Source organism: Erinaceus europaeus, chromosome 5 (assembly GCF_950295315.1).
Source record: "Erinaceus europaeus chromosome 5, mEriEur2.1, whole genome shotgun sequence".
NCBI classification, from domain to species: Eukaryota; Metazoa; Chordata; class Mammalia; order Eulipotyphla; family Erinaceidae; genus Erinaceus; species Erinaceus europaeus.
Genome location: NC_080166.1, coordinates 129,029,308 through 129,044,462, shown reverse-complemented (window position 1 = coordinate 129,044,462; position 15,155 = coordinate 129,029,308). Strand labels below are relative to the sequence as shown.

The 15,155-nt window shown below is 44.0% G+C and overlaps 1 protein-coding gene across 4 annotated transcripts in view; it reads right to left on the bottom strand.

Annotated features, from left to right (window-relative positions):
* The window catches only part of CLYBL (citramalyl-CoA lyase), a 281,736-nt gene extending 272,536 nt beyond the window's left edge, over positions 1-9,200 (bottom strand). For 3 of the 4 annotated variants that reach the window (XM_060191822.1, XM_060191821.1, XM_060191824.1), the window contains exon 1: positions 9,115-9,188. In XM_060191822.1, coding sequence (XP_060047805.1) covers positions 9,115-9,173 — 59 coding nt within the window. In that variant the 5' untranslated portion in view covers positions 9,174-9,188. Of the gene's footprint in view, positions 1-9,114 lie in introns of all 4 variants that reach the window. The other variant, XM_060191823.1, reaches the window with a different exon arrangement.
* Positions 9,201-15,155: the final 5,955 nt, after the last annotated feature.

Below are 15,155 nucleotides of genomic sequence, written 5' to 3'. Positions count from 1 at the left end.
AGCACAGTGGTCATGCAAAGAGACTCTCATGCCTAAGGCTCCAAAGTCCCAGGTTCAATCCTCTGCACCCCACAAGCCAGAGCTGAGCAGCACCCTGGTAAAATAATAAATAATAATAATATAAAATAGAAAAGAAATTAACAAAAGGCACATAGCAATCTGGGGCCATTTATGTAGAAAGAGGAATGAATCTTGGTGAGAACAGTAGTAGGTTCTGTGGTTTTTTGTTTTTTTTCACCCGTCCCTCCACCCTCTGTGGGTTTTTTTTTAAGACTTATTTTTCATTTACTATATATGATAGTGAGTTGAGAGAGAGAAAGAGAGAAGCCAGAACACCACTCTAATACATGTAGTGCCGGGAACCTCAGGCATGCTAGTCCAATGCTCTCCCCGCCGAGCTATATATTCCCCAGCTGCACTCTGCAGGGACCCCACTTCTGCAGTAGCCTTGAAAACCACAGCCATGACCACGGTGAAAATCAGCAGCCTGGCTGGGGACAAGAAGGGGGCATGTGGGGGTGGGGTGGGGGTGGGGTAATCAGTGTCTAGGTCAAGACTATTTCAGAGCCCCATTCCCAGACAGCTGCCTCCACCTGACCTGTGTGTCCCTGAAGACCCCACTTGCAAGGCAGTCCTTATTTGACCTGACTTAGTCAGCACAGTGAGAACAGCAATCCCTGCCCTGGGCGTTTGCTGAAAACAATCGGCAGCAATTGCTTTCCTTCGTGGCTGCTTGGGATGCTGGGAGATGGCTGGAGCAACGAGGAGACTCTGAGAGTTCTGACTTACTCCTGGGGACGCACATGACCGTGTTCAGGATGATGAGGAAGCATTCAGCAAGTGAGCCCAGAGAGTATTTCAAATTCCCTCTCTCTCTCTCTCTCTCTCTCTCTCTCTCTCTCACACACACACACACACACACACACACACACACACACACACACTTACTTAAAGGTAATTATGCAATTATGAATGCCAGTTTCAATAAATATTTCAGACTCTCCTCTAACCTAATTCAGAAGCAACTGCAGGCCAGGGTGGTGGTTCGGCAGTAGAGCAACGGCCTCATATGCCTGAGGTTCTGGGTTTGATTCTCAGCATCACACTCACAGAGAACCCCACACATGGCAGAGGCGCTTTGCTCTCATTCAAAAAAAAATAGAGGGAACAAAGGTTGACTAGGAAGTTAGCTCAGTGGTGATACCCATGTGCAAGGCCCTGGGTCTCATAGCTGACACTGTATTCAAAAACAGACACTATGTAAAAGGATGTTACATGATTGCCTTGTTCAACTTCTACGCCAATAGTAAGGAACACAAAAGAGAGGGGAGCAGAGATGTCCAGGGCTAAAGAAACGGCTCCAGGTGGCAACTCAGTTTCACAGGAACAAAATAAGTGAGTGGAAGGTTGCAAACAAGGCAGCTGACATAAGAGTACTACAGAAATACCTGGCTGCATATTTGCATTCTCTTGAACCTTGTAAAACGTGTACTTGCATAAGAGGTAATACAACAGTGTGTTATGGGGCTGTAACATGTCTAAATATATCAATAAAGTGTATAACAAGAATATCACCCAAAATAGAAGAAATGGGAATACAGCAATATAACAGGAACATGTCTCCACCTCTGGAATTAAGCTTACGCAAATTAAAAGGCGAGTCTGACAAATCAAGACGCCATGTACATCTGTGCCATGGTCAGATGGGACTGATTCCAGGTGTGTGAGGGAGCATCAGCATTTCAAAATTAACTAACATAACCTGTCATATAAACCAGATAAAGAAAGGTTATAGGATCATATCACTTGATAGATAAAAATTTTTAAAAAACCTTAAAATCCAATACACACTCCTGACAAAACAAAACAAAACCCACCAGTAAATAGGGAAAAGCCACGTGTGAACTATCTCAAGTCGTTAAGAGTTAAAATCAACTCTAACAGTGAGAAACTGGCTAGTCTCCCGAAAGGTGCCACCACTCATAACATCTTTTTAAAATATATTTTAAAATATTTTTATTGGGGGAATTCATGGTTAATAATAAATAGTTGCTGGTACATGTGTAAACTTAACTCAGTTTTCTCCAAAACATGCTCACACCCAGCCTAGGTCCTCCTCCACCATCAAGCACCAGGGTCTGAAAGCTCCCACCACCACAAGTCATCTACCTTGCTGTGATACATCAATAAAATATATATTTTTACTTAGTACATAGAGAAGAGAATTTCACAAGAGGCAGAGAGGAGGAGAGGGCAGGCCAAGCCAGAGTACCACTCCAGTAGATGCAGCATCAGAGATCAAACCGGGAACCTCAGGCATGAAAGTCCTGTGCTCGGCCAGCTGAGCCACTGCCCCATCACCATATTGAACGTATTACTCAAAGCACTAGCTAGCACAGTAAGTCAAGAAAATGAAAAAAAAAAAAAAGGCACATGTTGGAATAGAAGAAATAAAACTATCTTTGTTTGTAAATACCGTGATTGTCTTTTTAGAAAATCTTGAGTTGATAAAACACAATATATGGGATTAGCGAGTGCTGATAGTAAAGTGGCAGACACACGGTTAGTATATCATCAGTTGCTTCCTGCACGTCATCAATAAACAATCAGAATTTGAAGGAAAAAAAAAAAAAGGACTCGGGCGGTAGCGCAGCGGGTTAAGCGCACGTGGCGCAAAGCACAAGGAGCGGGGTAAGGATCCGGTTCACGCCCCCGGCTCCCCACCTGCAGGGGAGTCGCTTCACAGGCGGTCTATCTTTCTCTCCCCCTCACTGTCTTCCCCTCCTCTCTCCATTTCTCTCTGTCCTGTCCAACAACGACATTAATAATAACTAACTACAACAATAAAGTACAACAAGGGCAACAAAAGGGAATAAATAAATAAATATTTTATTTTAAAAAATTGAAAAAAGAATAATTCCATTTACAGTAGCGTGCCAAAATCGAATACATCAAACTATAAAATCAGTACAAAATCTGCATGCAGAGAACTACAATACTACACTCTGATGAAAGAAATTGGATTTAAATTAATGGAGAGATATCCTGTGTTCCTCTATAAGAAGATTCAATACTGTTAAAATGCCAATACTTTCTTCATAAACTATAAATTTAATGCAACTCTAATCAATCCTCAGCAAGGTATTTTGAGACTGTCAGCAAAATTGATACTACAGTTTATACTGAGAGGCAAATGACACAGAAGAGCCAATACAATGCAAAAAAAAAAAACTAAAGCCAGAGGACTGACATTACTCACCCTCAAGACTTAATATAAAGCTGCAGTCGTAAAGCATGGTATTGGCAAAAGAACAGACATACAGTTTAATTTAGCAAAATAAAGAGTTCAGGAAAAGACCCAAAGAAATAGAGCCAATTATCTTTGAGAAAGGAGCAAGGCAAATTTAATAAAGACAAGTCCTTCCCCTACCCCAACCAACAGTCTGGAAGAACTGGATGTCAATATATAAGAAATAAAAAAGGACACAGAACTTAACAAGACACAGGTCCTAAACGTATCATAACAATCAACTCAAAAATGAGTCACAGGCCTAAGCATAAAACATAATACTGCAAAACCACTAAGAGAGAATACAGGAGAAAAATCAATGTGACCTGGGATTTAACAATGTATTTTTAAAATATTTATTTATTTATTCCCTTTTGTTGCCCTTGTTGTTTTATTGTTGTAGTAATTATTGCTGTTGTTATTGATGTCGTTGTTGTTGGATAGGACAGAGCGAAATGGAGAGAGGAGGGGAAGACAGAGGGGGGGGAGAGAAAGATAGACACCTGCAGACCTGCTTCACTGCCTGTGAAGCAACTCCCTTGCAGGTGGGGAGTCGGGAGCTCGAACCGGGATCCTTACACCAGTCCTTGTGCTTTGCGCTGCCTGCGCTTAACTAGCTGCGCTACCGCCCGACTCCCTTAACAATGAATTTTAAATACAGCACCAACAGTGTGTTCCAAGAAAGAGAAAAATCAAAGTTTCCTTAAAATTAGAAATTTCTGCTTTATGAAAGATACTATTAAGAAAATACTTAATCACCTACAGAGGGAAAACCATAAGATTAGCAGCTCAGCTGACTTCTCCACACAAACACTACAGGCCAGAAGAGAATGGCAAGATATCTATCGAATGCTCAATGAGAAGGGATTTCAACCAAGACTACTGTATCCTGCTAGACTGTCATTCAGACTAGATAAAGACATAAAAACCTTCTCAGACAAGCAACAGTGGAAGGAATCAACTATCATCAAGCCTGCCCTAAAAGAAGTTCTGAAAGGTCTCCTATAAACAGTCAGACCACCATAAATAGGCCATATATCAGAACATTCTAAAACTCTAGTAAAATGGCGTTAAAATATCTTCAATCTTTGATATCAATAAATGTCAATGGCCTGAATTCACCTATTAAAAGACACAGAGTAACAGAGTAGGAAGATGGATCAGAAAATACAACCCAACAATATGCTGTCTACAGGAAACCCACCTAACTCAACAAGACAAACACGGACTTAAAGTGAAAGGATGGAAAACTATCATACAAGCCAATGGCCCACAAAAAAGGGCAGGAACAGCTATTCTCATATCTGACACGATAGACTTTAAAATCAATATAATTAAAAAAGACAGGAATGGACACTACTTAATGCTCAGAGGATCAGTCAATCAAGAGGACTTAACAATTATTAACATCTATGCACCCAATGAGAAGCCATCTAAACACATCAAACTTCTACTGAAAGAGCTACAGCAGTATATTAGTAGCAACACAGTCATAGTAGGGGAGAGAGAAGAGGCCATGAACTTGTGGCGGAGTGGGAACGCAAATCTTTATTCACGCAGGTGCCCCAGAATTGGGTGTGGGCACTGCAGTTCCGGCCAGGTGGAGCCAGCAAAATGGCCGCCTCCCACTATAACCCACAGCCCTTCTCCAGGTGAGGTGGTGGAAGAGAAAAGAGCAAAGAGAGTGAAAGCGAAATAGGAGCGGCTTTTATGGGAGGATTCGGGAAGTGGCAAGTCAGGACAGGATTGGCTGGGAAGGGAGGTGGAGAGAGGCAAAAGGCACATTGGGAAGATGGAAACGTCCTTAGCAACTGTTGCAATGGTTTTAACTGAATTAGCAATACCCTGGGAGGTATATCTGGTGGAGCTCTGTAAATAATACTTGCATGGAAATATAGTGGTTTGTGGGCCCTGCCAATGTCCGACCACATCTGCACAATTTCCCAACAAAAAAAGAAAATACTTACTATGGAAAACATATATATTTGCAAGACATCTGCTAAAAGACTTAGTCCTAAAAGCCAAATGATACTTAAAACTCAACAACAGGGGCCAGACAGTAGCACAGCAGATTAAGCACACATTGAGCAAAGGGCACAGACCGGCGAAAGGACTCCTGTTCGAGCCCCGGCTCCCGCCTGCAGGAGGGTCGCTTCACAGGAGGCGAAGCAGGTCTGCAGGTGTCTCTCTTTCTCTCCCTTTTCTGTCTTCCCCTCCTCTCTCGATTTCTCTCTGTCCTTTCTAACAAGGGCAATGAAGGCAACAAAAATGAAAAAAAAAATGGCCTCCAGGAGCAGTGGTTTAGTAGTGCAGGCACCCGAGTCCCAGCGATAAACCTGGAGACAAATATAAATATCAACCAAAAATAGCTACACTGTAGAGAGAAGATCTGAGCACACACTTCACTAAAGACATGCATGTGTCAAATAAGCATACAGATAGGTACAATATCTTTTGACATTTGAGAATTTGTAAACATATCAACACATTAATATATACCAATACAACTTTTTGATGATGGTTATTACTATTATTATTATTTGTGATAATAAATGTCTATAAGGATGAGGAACATTTTAATTGGAATGTAACATGGTACAACCACTTTGGAAAACAGTTTAGATATAAAGCCAAATATAGTTTCCCTATATAATCCAGCAAACATGCTCCTATTTATTTGCCCAAGTGATCTGAATACATATAGATATTTATAGCAACTTTATAGCAAGGAAATCTAGAAACAGTCAAATATCCTTCAGTAAAGAATGTGTAGTACTTCCATGCAATTTTACTGAGCAGTAAAAGGAAATGAGTTATCAAGCCATGAAAAGATAAAGACTATCATCTGAGATGTAGAGCAGTGGACAAAGCATTTGACTCTCAAACATGAGTTTCTGAGTTCAGTGTATGTCCCGACTGATGTTCTGGTTCTCTGTCTTTCTATTGCTCATAAATAAATAAATAAAATATTAAAAAACATTTTTTAAAAAGGAGCAGTTCAATCTAAAAAGACTACCAGTACATGATTCCAATTATTCAACAATCTTGAAAAGGCAAATTTGACAGTAAAGTGATTGGTGCTTGATAGGGACTTGGGGAGGAGGTAGGTAGATGAATAGGTGAAGTATAAGAGAGTTTTAGAAAAGTAAATCTATTCTATATGATACTGCTATGGGCGGTACACGGTATTATATAATTGTCAGAACCCATAGAACTTTACAATCAAAAGGGTAAAACAAAAAACATCTAGGAGGGTAACCAGACATTACTGTGGTACACGTGCTGCCAGGGATTGAACTCAGGACCTCATGCTTGAGAGTCCATTGCTTTATCCATTGCACCATCTCCTGGACCAAGTGATGGGATAACCTAACAAACAATATATTGCAAGTGCCTGAAAGCACCTCCTTGAAGGGGTAGGAGAAAAAGAACTGAGCACTGTAGCCTAGCTGATAAACATATGTCTGTGGAATAATGATTAACAATGCAGATACTGCTACATGTGTTTATCCCAAGTGAACAATAAAGTAAATAGATGGCAGGTGGTGGGAGTCAAGTTTCTCACTGGTGAAGATTTGCAAGTAAGCAAGTGGAAGAGGCTAGAATAATGCATGTGGCAAAGGGCTAGAGCTGGGGCATCTCTATGAACTCAGGTTTAGTATAATATCCATGCAAATGAAAATACGTATAAGCATGTATACATTTGGAAATATTTATAGATGTGTAGAGGTGTGTATACGTATGGACTACTGTTCAAATAAGGGCAGAACATGAGGGAAGAACACTAGTGCACAACTGGTGGGAATGTCAACTGGTGTAACCACTTTGGAAAAACGTGTGGAGATTCGTCAGGAAGTTAGAACCAGAGCCACCATCTGACCCAGCAACCCCACTTGTGGGTAGCTGAGGGGCCCTAAGGAAGAGACTGCTAGCAGAAGTGGCTCCAAATGGAGGGCATGTATGTGAATGGAGCTATCATTCTGTAAATAGGGAGCAGCAGGGCTAGAGACAAGGTCCACAGGGAAGCCCTGGATCAAGAGCAAATGCTGAAGGACAGGGAAGGGGGTCAGAAATGGTTTCTGCCAACAGAAGGCTGAATATGGGATGATCTCTCTCTCAGGCAGAAGTTGAAAAACAAGATCAGAAGAGAAAACACAAGTAGAACCTGAACCGGAATTGGCGTATTGCACCGAAGTAAAAGACTCTGGAGTAGGTGGGTGGGTGGGGGGAGAATACAGCTCCAAAAGGATGACAGAAGACCTAGTGGGGGTTGTATTTTTATATGGGAAACTGGGAAATGTTATGCATGTACAAACTACTGTATTTACTGTCGAACGTAAAACATTAATTCCCCGATAAAGAAATAAAAAAATAAATATATAAAAAGAAAAGAAATGGTTTCTGCCTATCAGGTATGGTACCGGTGCTCTAAGAATAGAAGGGTAAAGCTAACAGAAGCAGGCCCACTGGCCTGAAGTGGAATCACAAGCCATCTGGGATAGAAACTGTTATTACTCTATTGACTTACTGACTTCTAAGGTGACGCTGCGCTCTCTTACTTCTCCCGTTGCCATGGGTTTTGAAGGCACCAGGAGCTCATCTGACTTAACCTGGGTGCCTGGCTCTATGAAGGAAGCTCCCTGCACAATAGCCTGGCCTTGATGGGGAGACTAGGCGTGTTGAGAATGGAAGCGAGCGTCAGCATTAGAAGCAGGCCACGAGGTTCTGCAGTCCAATGAAGGAACCTTCCAGAAGGGTCTGGGAATACACCTCAGTGACTCCTCTAGCTCCAAAAGTGATTTACCGAGGTCCCAGTCCCAGAAATGAGAAGATGGAAATACAAGACCAAGTGGGTCCTGGTACTCCAGCTAGTGAGGCAGGAAACCGTAAACCAGCAGGTTAGACCAGAAGCTTTGATGGGAGCCACTAACCCTCTGTCTGTGAGCCTCCCGATTGCTCATCTTTATAAACAAGCCACCGTATTTCTCCACAAGGTGTCAGGGAATCAAACGGAACAACACAGGCACCTGCAGTTGGTGAAAGGGCAAGTGCTAGACCAGCGGTTCACAAAGTGCGGCCCCAGGACACCCTTCGGGACGGCCTCACCCTCCTGATCCTTGGGGATCTTTCAGAACAGATGAGACTCAACTGTCCTTTCTTAAACTACAGAGGTTCTCAGAAAACATTCAATACCAAAACCACTCTTCTCTCTCACCAGTTTTGTGAACATGTGAGCGGCTTTCTTTCCTTTTCTTTCTTTCTCCCACCCTTTCTTTCTTTTTCCTGATTATAAGTGACGACTATATTTCCTGTGCCTGTAGGTCATCTATCTTTTTTTTTTTTTAATGGTAGTTGTCATTTGTATTAACGCTTTCAACGGGGTTTCATAGTGAGAAGACATCTTTTAAATGTAATTCCTCACACGGTTAAAAAAAAAAAATCAGTAACTAGAAGCATCCGCTCTGAGGAAGGTTCTGCATAATTTTTCCACCGTGGGTGTCCTGAGATCACTTTGGGAACCGCTGTGCTGAGCAAATCGTTGCAAGCTGTCCTTCGTGAGGCGGGGGGACATTCACGGCTTCCTGTACCGTGACAGGGGCCAGAGGTGTCGGCCGCGACCGCCAGGCGGGAGGTCTGCACCCACTCTCCCGGCAGGACCTCGCGGGGCGACAGCGACCTGGGCTCCGGTCCAGCCCGGGCGCCCGGGGGTACGTGCTCCCGCCGGCCAAGGACCCCGGAAGTCGCATCTGGCCGGCGGGGCTGAGGCCGAGCCGACCCTCGGGGAGCCCGGGCCGGACTGCGGGGAACGGGGGACCTGCACTCACAGCCTGGGCAGCACCGCCGCCGCTCCACGCGCCGCCCTCTGCAGCACACGCAGCGCCATCTTGCCGACGCGCGGTGCCGCCCCCGCCAGGCCGGCCCCTGATTCGCTGCGCCCGGGTGGCCACGCCCCGGATACGCCCACTGGGCCACGCCCCCGAAGCGTGTTCGCTCGACCTTCCGGCCACGCCCCCGTCTCTACAAGCCCCGCCCCCACCCCGTAAGCTCCGCCTTCCTACGTTCGCTTATTCGAAGGGGCCGGAACTGAGGGTCCCTGGAGGGGTTCTTCTCCAGACGTAATCCCCCTCCCCACCACCCTCAACCTTTTATTTTTTAATTTTTTTAATATAGAGAGAAATCAAGAGGGAAGGGAGAGATAGAAAGGGTGAGAGAGCATTGCTTCACCGCAGCGAAGCTGTCCCTTCTGCAGGTGGGAACCAGGGGCTTGAACCCTGGTCCTTGTGCTTAGTAATATGTGCGTTCAACCAGGTGCGCCATCACCTGCACCCCCCCCATTCGGCCTTTTTTTTTTAATTTCTTTATTGGAGGATTTATGGCTTACAGACGACAGTAAAATACAGTAGTTTGTACATGCATCCATTCTGCCTATTTAAAAGCAACTTTGGAAATATCATACATATGCCCAGCAACACAAGGCCGATTTTCTTTCTTTTTTTTTTCTTTCATTCTTTTTTAGTATTTATTTATTTATTTGATAGGACAGAAAGAAATTGAGGAGAGATAAAGATAGGCAAGACAGGGAGAAAGAAAGACACCTGCAACACTACTTCATCACTAGTGAAGCTTGCCTTCTGCTAGTGGGTAATGGGGACTTGAACCTGGGTCCTTGTGCATGGCAATATGTGCGCTCAAGCAAGTGCGCCACCACCCAGCCCCTATAGGTACCAATTTTCTAAGGATATTTTTGTTGTTACATTTTGCCTGGCATATTTTGGGGAACTGTAATATTGTACTCCCTGAGACAACTATCTTGTAAAACTTTTTTCTACAGGAGGGAGAGTCCTTAAATAAAAATGAAAAGGCCTTATGATCCAGCAACACCACCTCCAGACTTGTGTCCAAAGGACATGGCAGTGCTGATATTCATGAAAGCACCTATGTTCACAGCTAAACTGTTCACGAAGTGAAAACATGGAAGCAATCACAAAATGTCATATGTAAGGACTCTGGTTTGAGACCACCCCACCACACACCCCAACATATAGGAGCATCTGTTCAGGGAAGTTTCACAAGCAGTGAAGTAGTGCTGTGGTGTCTCTTTCCCTCTCTCTCTCTCTTTTTTTAAAATAAATATTTATTCCCTTTTGTTCCCATTGTTGTCTTATTGTTGTAGTTATTAGTATTGTTGCTATTGATGTCACCATTGTTGGATAGGACAGAAAGAAATGGAGAGAGGAGGGGAAGACAGAGAGGAGGAGAGAAAGACAGACACCTGCAGACCGACCTGCTTCACCACTTGTGAAGCAACCCCCCTGCAGGTGGGGAGCCGGGGGCTTGCACCAGGATGCTTACTCCCCGTCTCTCTTTATCTTCCACTTATCTTCCTATTTCTCTCTCCTTCTCTATATCTAATTCTGTCTCTAGAAATCAATCAATAAGTAAAAAGAATCTAGTGGGAACAAAGGAATCATGCAGACAGAGTCCCAGAAATAAACCTGGTGACAAAAAAAAAAAAATCAAAAGTTAAAAAAAAAAAACACTCTCAAAAAAAAAAAAAAAAAACACCATTGAGAAAACATAAGACATCACAACAAAGTTGTGCTCACTTTGTTTCTCTTCACTGTAGAATGGGGGTATAAATAGTGCTCAAAGGTTCATAGGGCTGCTTTAAAGTTATACTGGAGAGAGAGAAGGAGAAAGAGAGAGAATACAGAAGATCTTTTCTGCCCCAGAGCAGATGCTCCATGGTGTCTATTGTCAGTGCCATTAACTCAGTTCCCTTCTTTAACCTTTTGGTAGCTTCCAAAGAGAAACACCTAGAATAAAACCCAAATTATGTCCCCACACCCTTTGAATTGTCTGACTTCTGCTTCTCTTCCCAAGCTTACCCCAGCCCCACCTGAATTCTGGCCATTTTTCCTTACTCTTTATTTATTCATTAACATACAAGAGAGAGAACCAGAGCATCACTCTGGCACACTTTGCACTGAGGACTGAGCTTGGGGCCTTGTGCTTTTAAGCCAGTCTTAAAAGTACTCCAGTCTCTTGCAGATAACTAAATTATTTATTTATTTATTTATTTATTTATTTATTTTTACCAGAGCACTCAGCTCTGGCTTATGGTGGTGTGGATGAATGAACCTCGGGCATGAGAGTGTTTTTGTATAACCGTTATGCTATCTCCCTCACCTGCTAAATCTTTTTTTTTCCCTTTTGTTGCCCTTGTTGTTTTTATTGTTGCTGTAGTTATTATTGTTGTTGTTATTGATGTTGTCGGATAGGACAGAGAGAAATGGAGACAGACACCTGTAGACCTGCTTCACCGCTTGTGAAGTGAGTCCCCTGAAGGTGGGGAGCCGGAGGCCCAACCAGGATCGTTACACCGTCCTTGTCCTTGCACTTAGCGCCACGTGTGCTTAACCCGCTGCGCTACTGCTGGACTCCCGCTAGACCTTTTTTTTTTTTAAAGATTTTATTTATTTATTAATGAGAAACATAGGAGGAGAGAGAAAGAACCAGGCATCACCCTGGTACATGTGCTGCCGGGGATCGAACTCAAGACCTCATGCTTGAGAGTCCGATGCTTTATCCACTGTGCCACCTCCCAGAACATGCTAAATCTTTTTGTTGTTGTTGTTGTTGCTGTTGTTATTGGATGGAGACAGAGAAACTGAGAGAGAAGGGGGAGATAGAGAGGAAGAGAGACAGACACCTGCAGACCTGTTTTACCGCTTGTGAAGTGACTCCCGTGCAGGTGGGGAACCGGGGGCTCGAACCAGGATTCTAACTGGTCCTTGCGCTTTGCGCCATCGTGTGCTTAACCCACTGCGCTACTGCTTGACTCCCGCTAAATCTTTTTTTTAAAGATTTTATTTTGTTTATTTCATATTGGACAGAATTTCACAGAAGAGAGGGAAAGGATGAGGGGGAGAGAGAGAGAGATACAGAAAGACAGAGAGAGAAGGAGAGGGGTCAGATGGTGGTGCACTTGGTTGAGTACACGTTATAATACTGAAGGACCCTGGTTCAATCCCCCAGTCCCCACCTGTAGGAGGAAAGTTTCAGAAGTGGTGAAATAGGACTGCAGGTGTCTGTCTCTCTCCCTCTAGCTCCCCCTTCCTTTCAATTTCTGGCTTCTCTATCCAATAAATAAATAAAGTTAATTAAAAAATTTTTTTAATTAGGAGAGAGAAGAGACTAAAGCACCACCCCAGTGTAGGCAGGAGCCACAGGCATTCAAGTCCAAAACGCTACCGGCTGAGCTATTTCTCTAGTGTTAAAAGCATTTACCGTGTTAAGCTCTACGTGGAGTGACCCGAGAGACGGCACAGTACATGGAGTGCTGAACCCCCAAACATGAGGCCCCAAGTTCAGTCCCTGCATCTCACGCGCCAGAGTCAAGTTCTCATTTTCTCCTCTACCTCCTCCTCCTACTTCTCATTTCTCCCATTAATCAATAAATCTTTAAATAGATATATATATATCTATATGGGAGATAGCATAATCGTTGTGTAAACAGACTTCCCTACCCAAGGCTCCAAAGTCCCGGGTTCATTTCCCTAACACTGTCATAAGTCTAAGCTGAGCAGTTCTCCGGTGCCCTCAAGGTTCACCCAGGCCGGGCCGCCCGTCGGAATTTCACTCAGGTGGCTTCTGTAAGTCAGGAATCCTGCCAGTGATGTTGGAAGTTTGCAGGAGTTAAAAGAAATGGTTGGGTGATGGAGCTGGGTGGTGGTGCAGTGGGTTAAGCGCATGTGACGCGAAGCTAAGGATCCAGGTTCGAGCCCCCAGCTCCCCACTTGCAGGGGGTCGCTTCACAAGCAGTGAAGCAGGTCTGCAGGTGTCTATCTTTCTCTCCCCCTCTCTGTCTTCCCCTCCTCTCTCCATTTCTCTCTGTCCTATCCGACAACTATGTGAACAGTAATAATAACGATGAGCAACAAAATAAGAAAAATAGCCTCCAGAAGCAGTGGACTTGTAGTGCAGCACCGAGCTCCAGTGATAACCTTGGAGGCAAAAAAAAAGAAAGAAAGAAAAGAAAGAAAGATCAAAAGAAAGAAAGGAAGGAAGGAAGAAATGGGTTGGGTGTACATGGATCACCTGGTTGAGTGCACATGTTACAATGCGCAAAGACCCAGGTTCGAGCCCCAGGTCCCCACGTGCAGGGGGGAAGCATTGTGAGTGGTGAAGCAGTGTTGCAGGTGTCTCTCTTCCTCTCTATCACTCCTTCACCTCTTGATTTCTGGCGGTCTCTATCCAATAAATAAATAAAAGATAATAAAACATTAATATTTTAAAAATAAATAGAGAAAATGAATTCATCTGGTCTACCCTGGTCTACAGGGTGGGCCCCAGGACATCAAATCCATCTTTGGCAGAGTCACACTGAAGGAGATAGTGGATTAAAAAATAAATAAAATAAAGTTAGGCCTGGGATAAAGCACTGGACTCTCAAGCATGAGATCCTGAGTTTGATTCCTAGTATTGCCATAAATGAGAATGATGCTCTGGTTCTTCTCTCTCTCTCTCCCTTTAATATTTTTATTTACTCATTATTGGATAGAGACAGAGAGATGTGAGAGAGAGGAGAGAGAGACATACGCAGCTCTGCTTCACCACTTGTGAAGCTCTCCCCCCTGCAGGCAGAGACCAGGAGCTTGAACCTGGGTTCTTGCATATTGTAATGTGTGTGCTTAACCAGGTGCACCACTGCCTGGCCCCCTCCTCCCTCACTCCTTCTCCCTCTTTCTCTCTGTCTTAACCTCTCAATCTCTCTCAATGAGTACACAATAACTTTTATTTAAAAAAAAAATCAAAGTGACCCCTAATTTACCTTCACCATTAAAAACTTAGATAATTGAACGTTTAGGCGACTTAAATAACCACTCAGAGAGAGAAGGATTAGGGAACTGAAGCTGCCTTATTCTTTTGTTACACACACCAAAGGCTCTCACAATCCGTCCGTTTTCTCCAGATTATTTTCACCAAAGTTGAGTCTCAAAGGCTGCAGGGGCCGGCATGTCACTGATTTCAGACTTTAGAACCCTGGCCTCCTCCAGGAGAGGTGTATTAGATGTTCCATGGGGTGATCGTCCAGCGGTGACTCAGACAGAACTGCAGGCTTCCTGCTGCTCCCATACAAAGCCCACTGCCAGCCTCACCTCCCAGCAGGCAGACGCTGCCTTTGATAATGAGACAACTGTCTGGCCTCCTTAGGGAGAAAGTGGGGGGAGACTGTCTCCCAAATTTAGGCCACATGCAGAATGACTAATGCCCACATTGGGGCCTTTCTGAGGAGGTTAGACTAACAGACCTCTACAATTCCTTCCAGAGCCTAAACTGTGCAGCAGCACCCCCTACTGTCCACTGGCAGGAATGTCTCTCTCACCTAGTCCCCAGTTTGTTCCCTCCCCCCCTCCTCCCTTCCTGTCTTCCTCCCTCTCTCCCACCTTCCCTTTCCTCCCTCTCTCCCTGTTTGCCATTTATTTGTTTATTTATTTTAATGACAGATAGACACACAGAGAGAGAACTGAGAGAGAGAGAGACCAGTGCACTGCTCAGTTCTGGCTTATGGTGGTGCTGGGGACTGAACCTGGGACCTTAGAGCCACAGACATGAGAGTCATCTGCATAACCACTATGCTATCTCCCCAACCCCCTTTTCTTTCTTCCTTCCTTCCATCCTTCTTTCTTTTTTTCCCATAGTGCACATGCCCAGGCAAATGGCAAGACCAGGGCTTAGTTGTGATGTCTGGGCTGAATGGAAGTCCCATAAGGTCATATGCATTTTTGTTCTTTCCCAGCTTTATTTATTTTTTTTTTATATTTATTCATTTTCCCTTTGGTTGCCCTTTTTATTGTTGTAG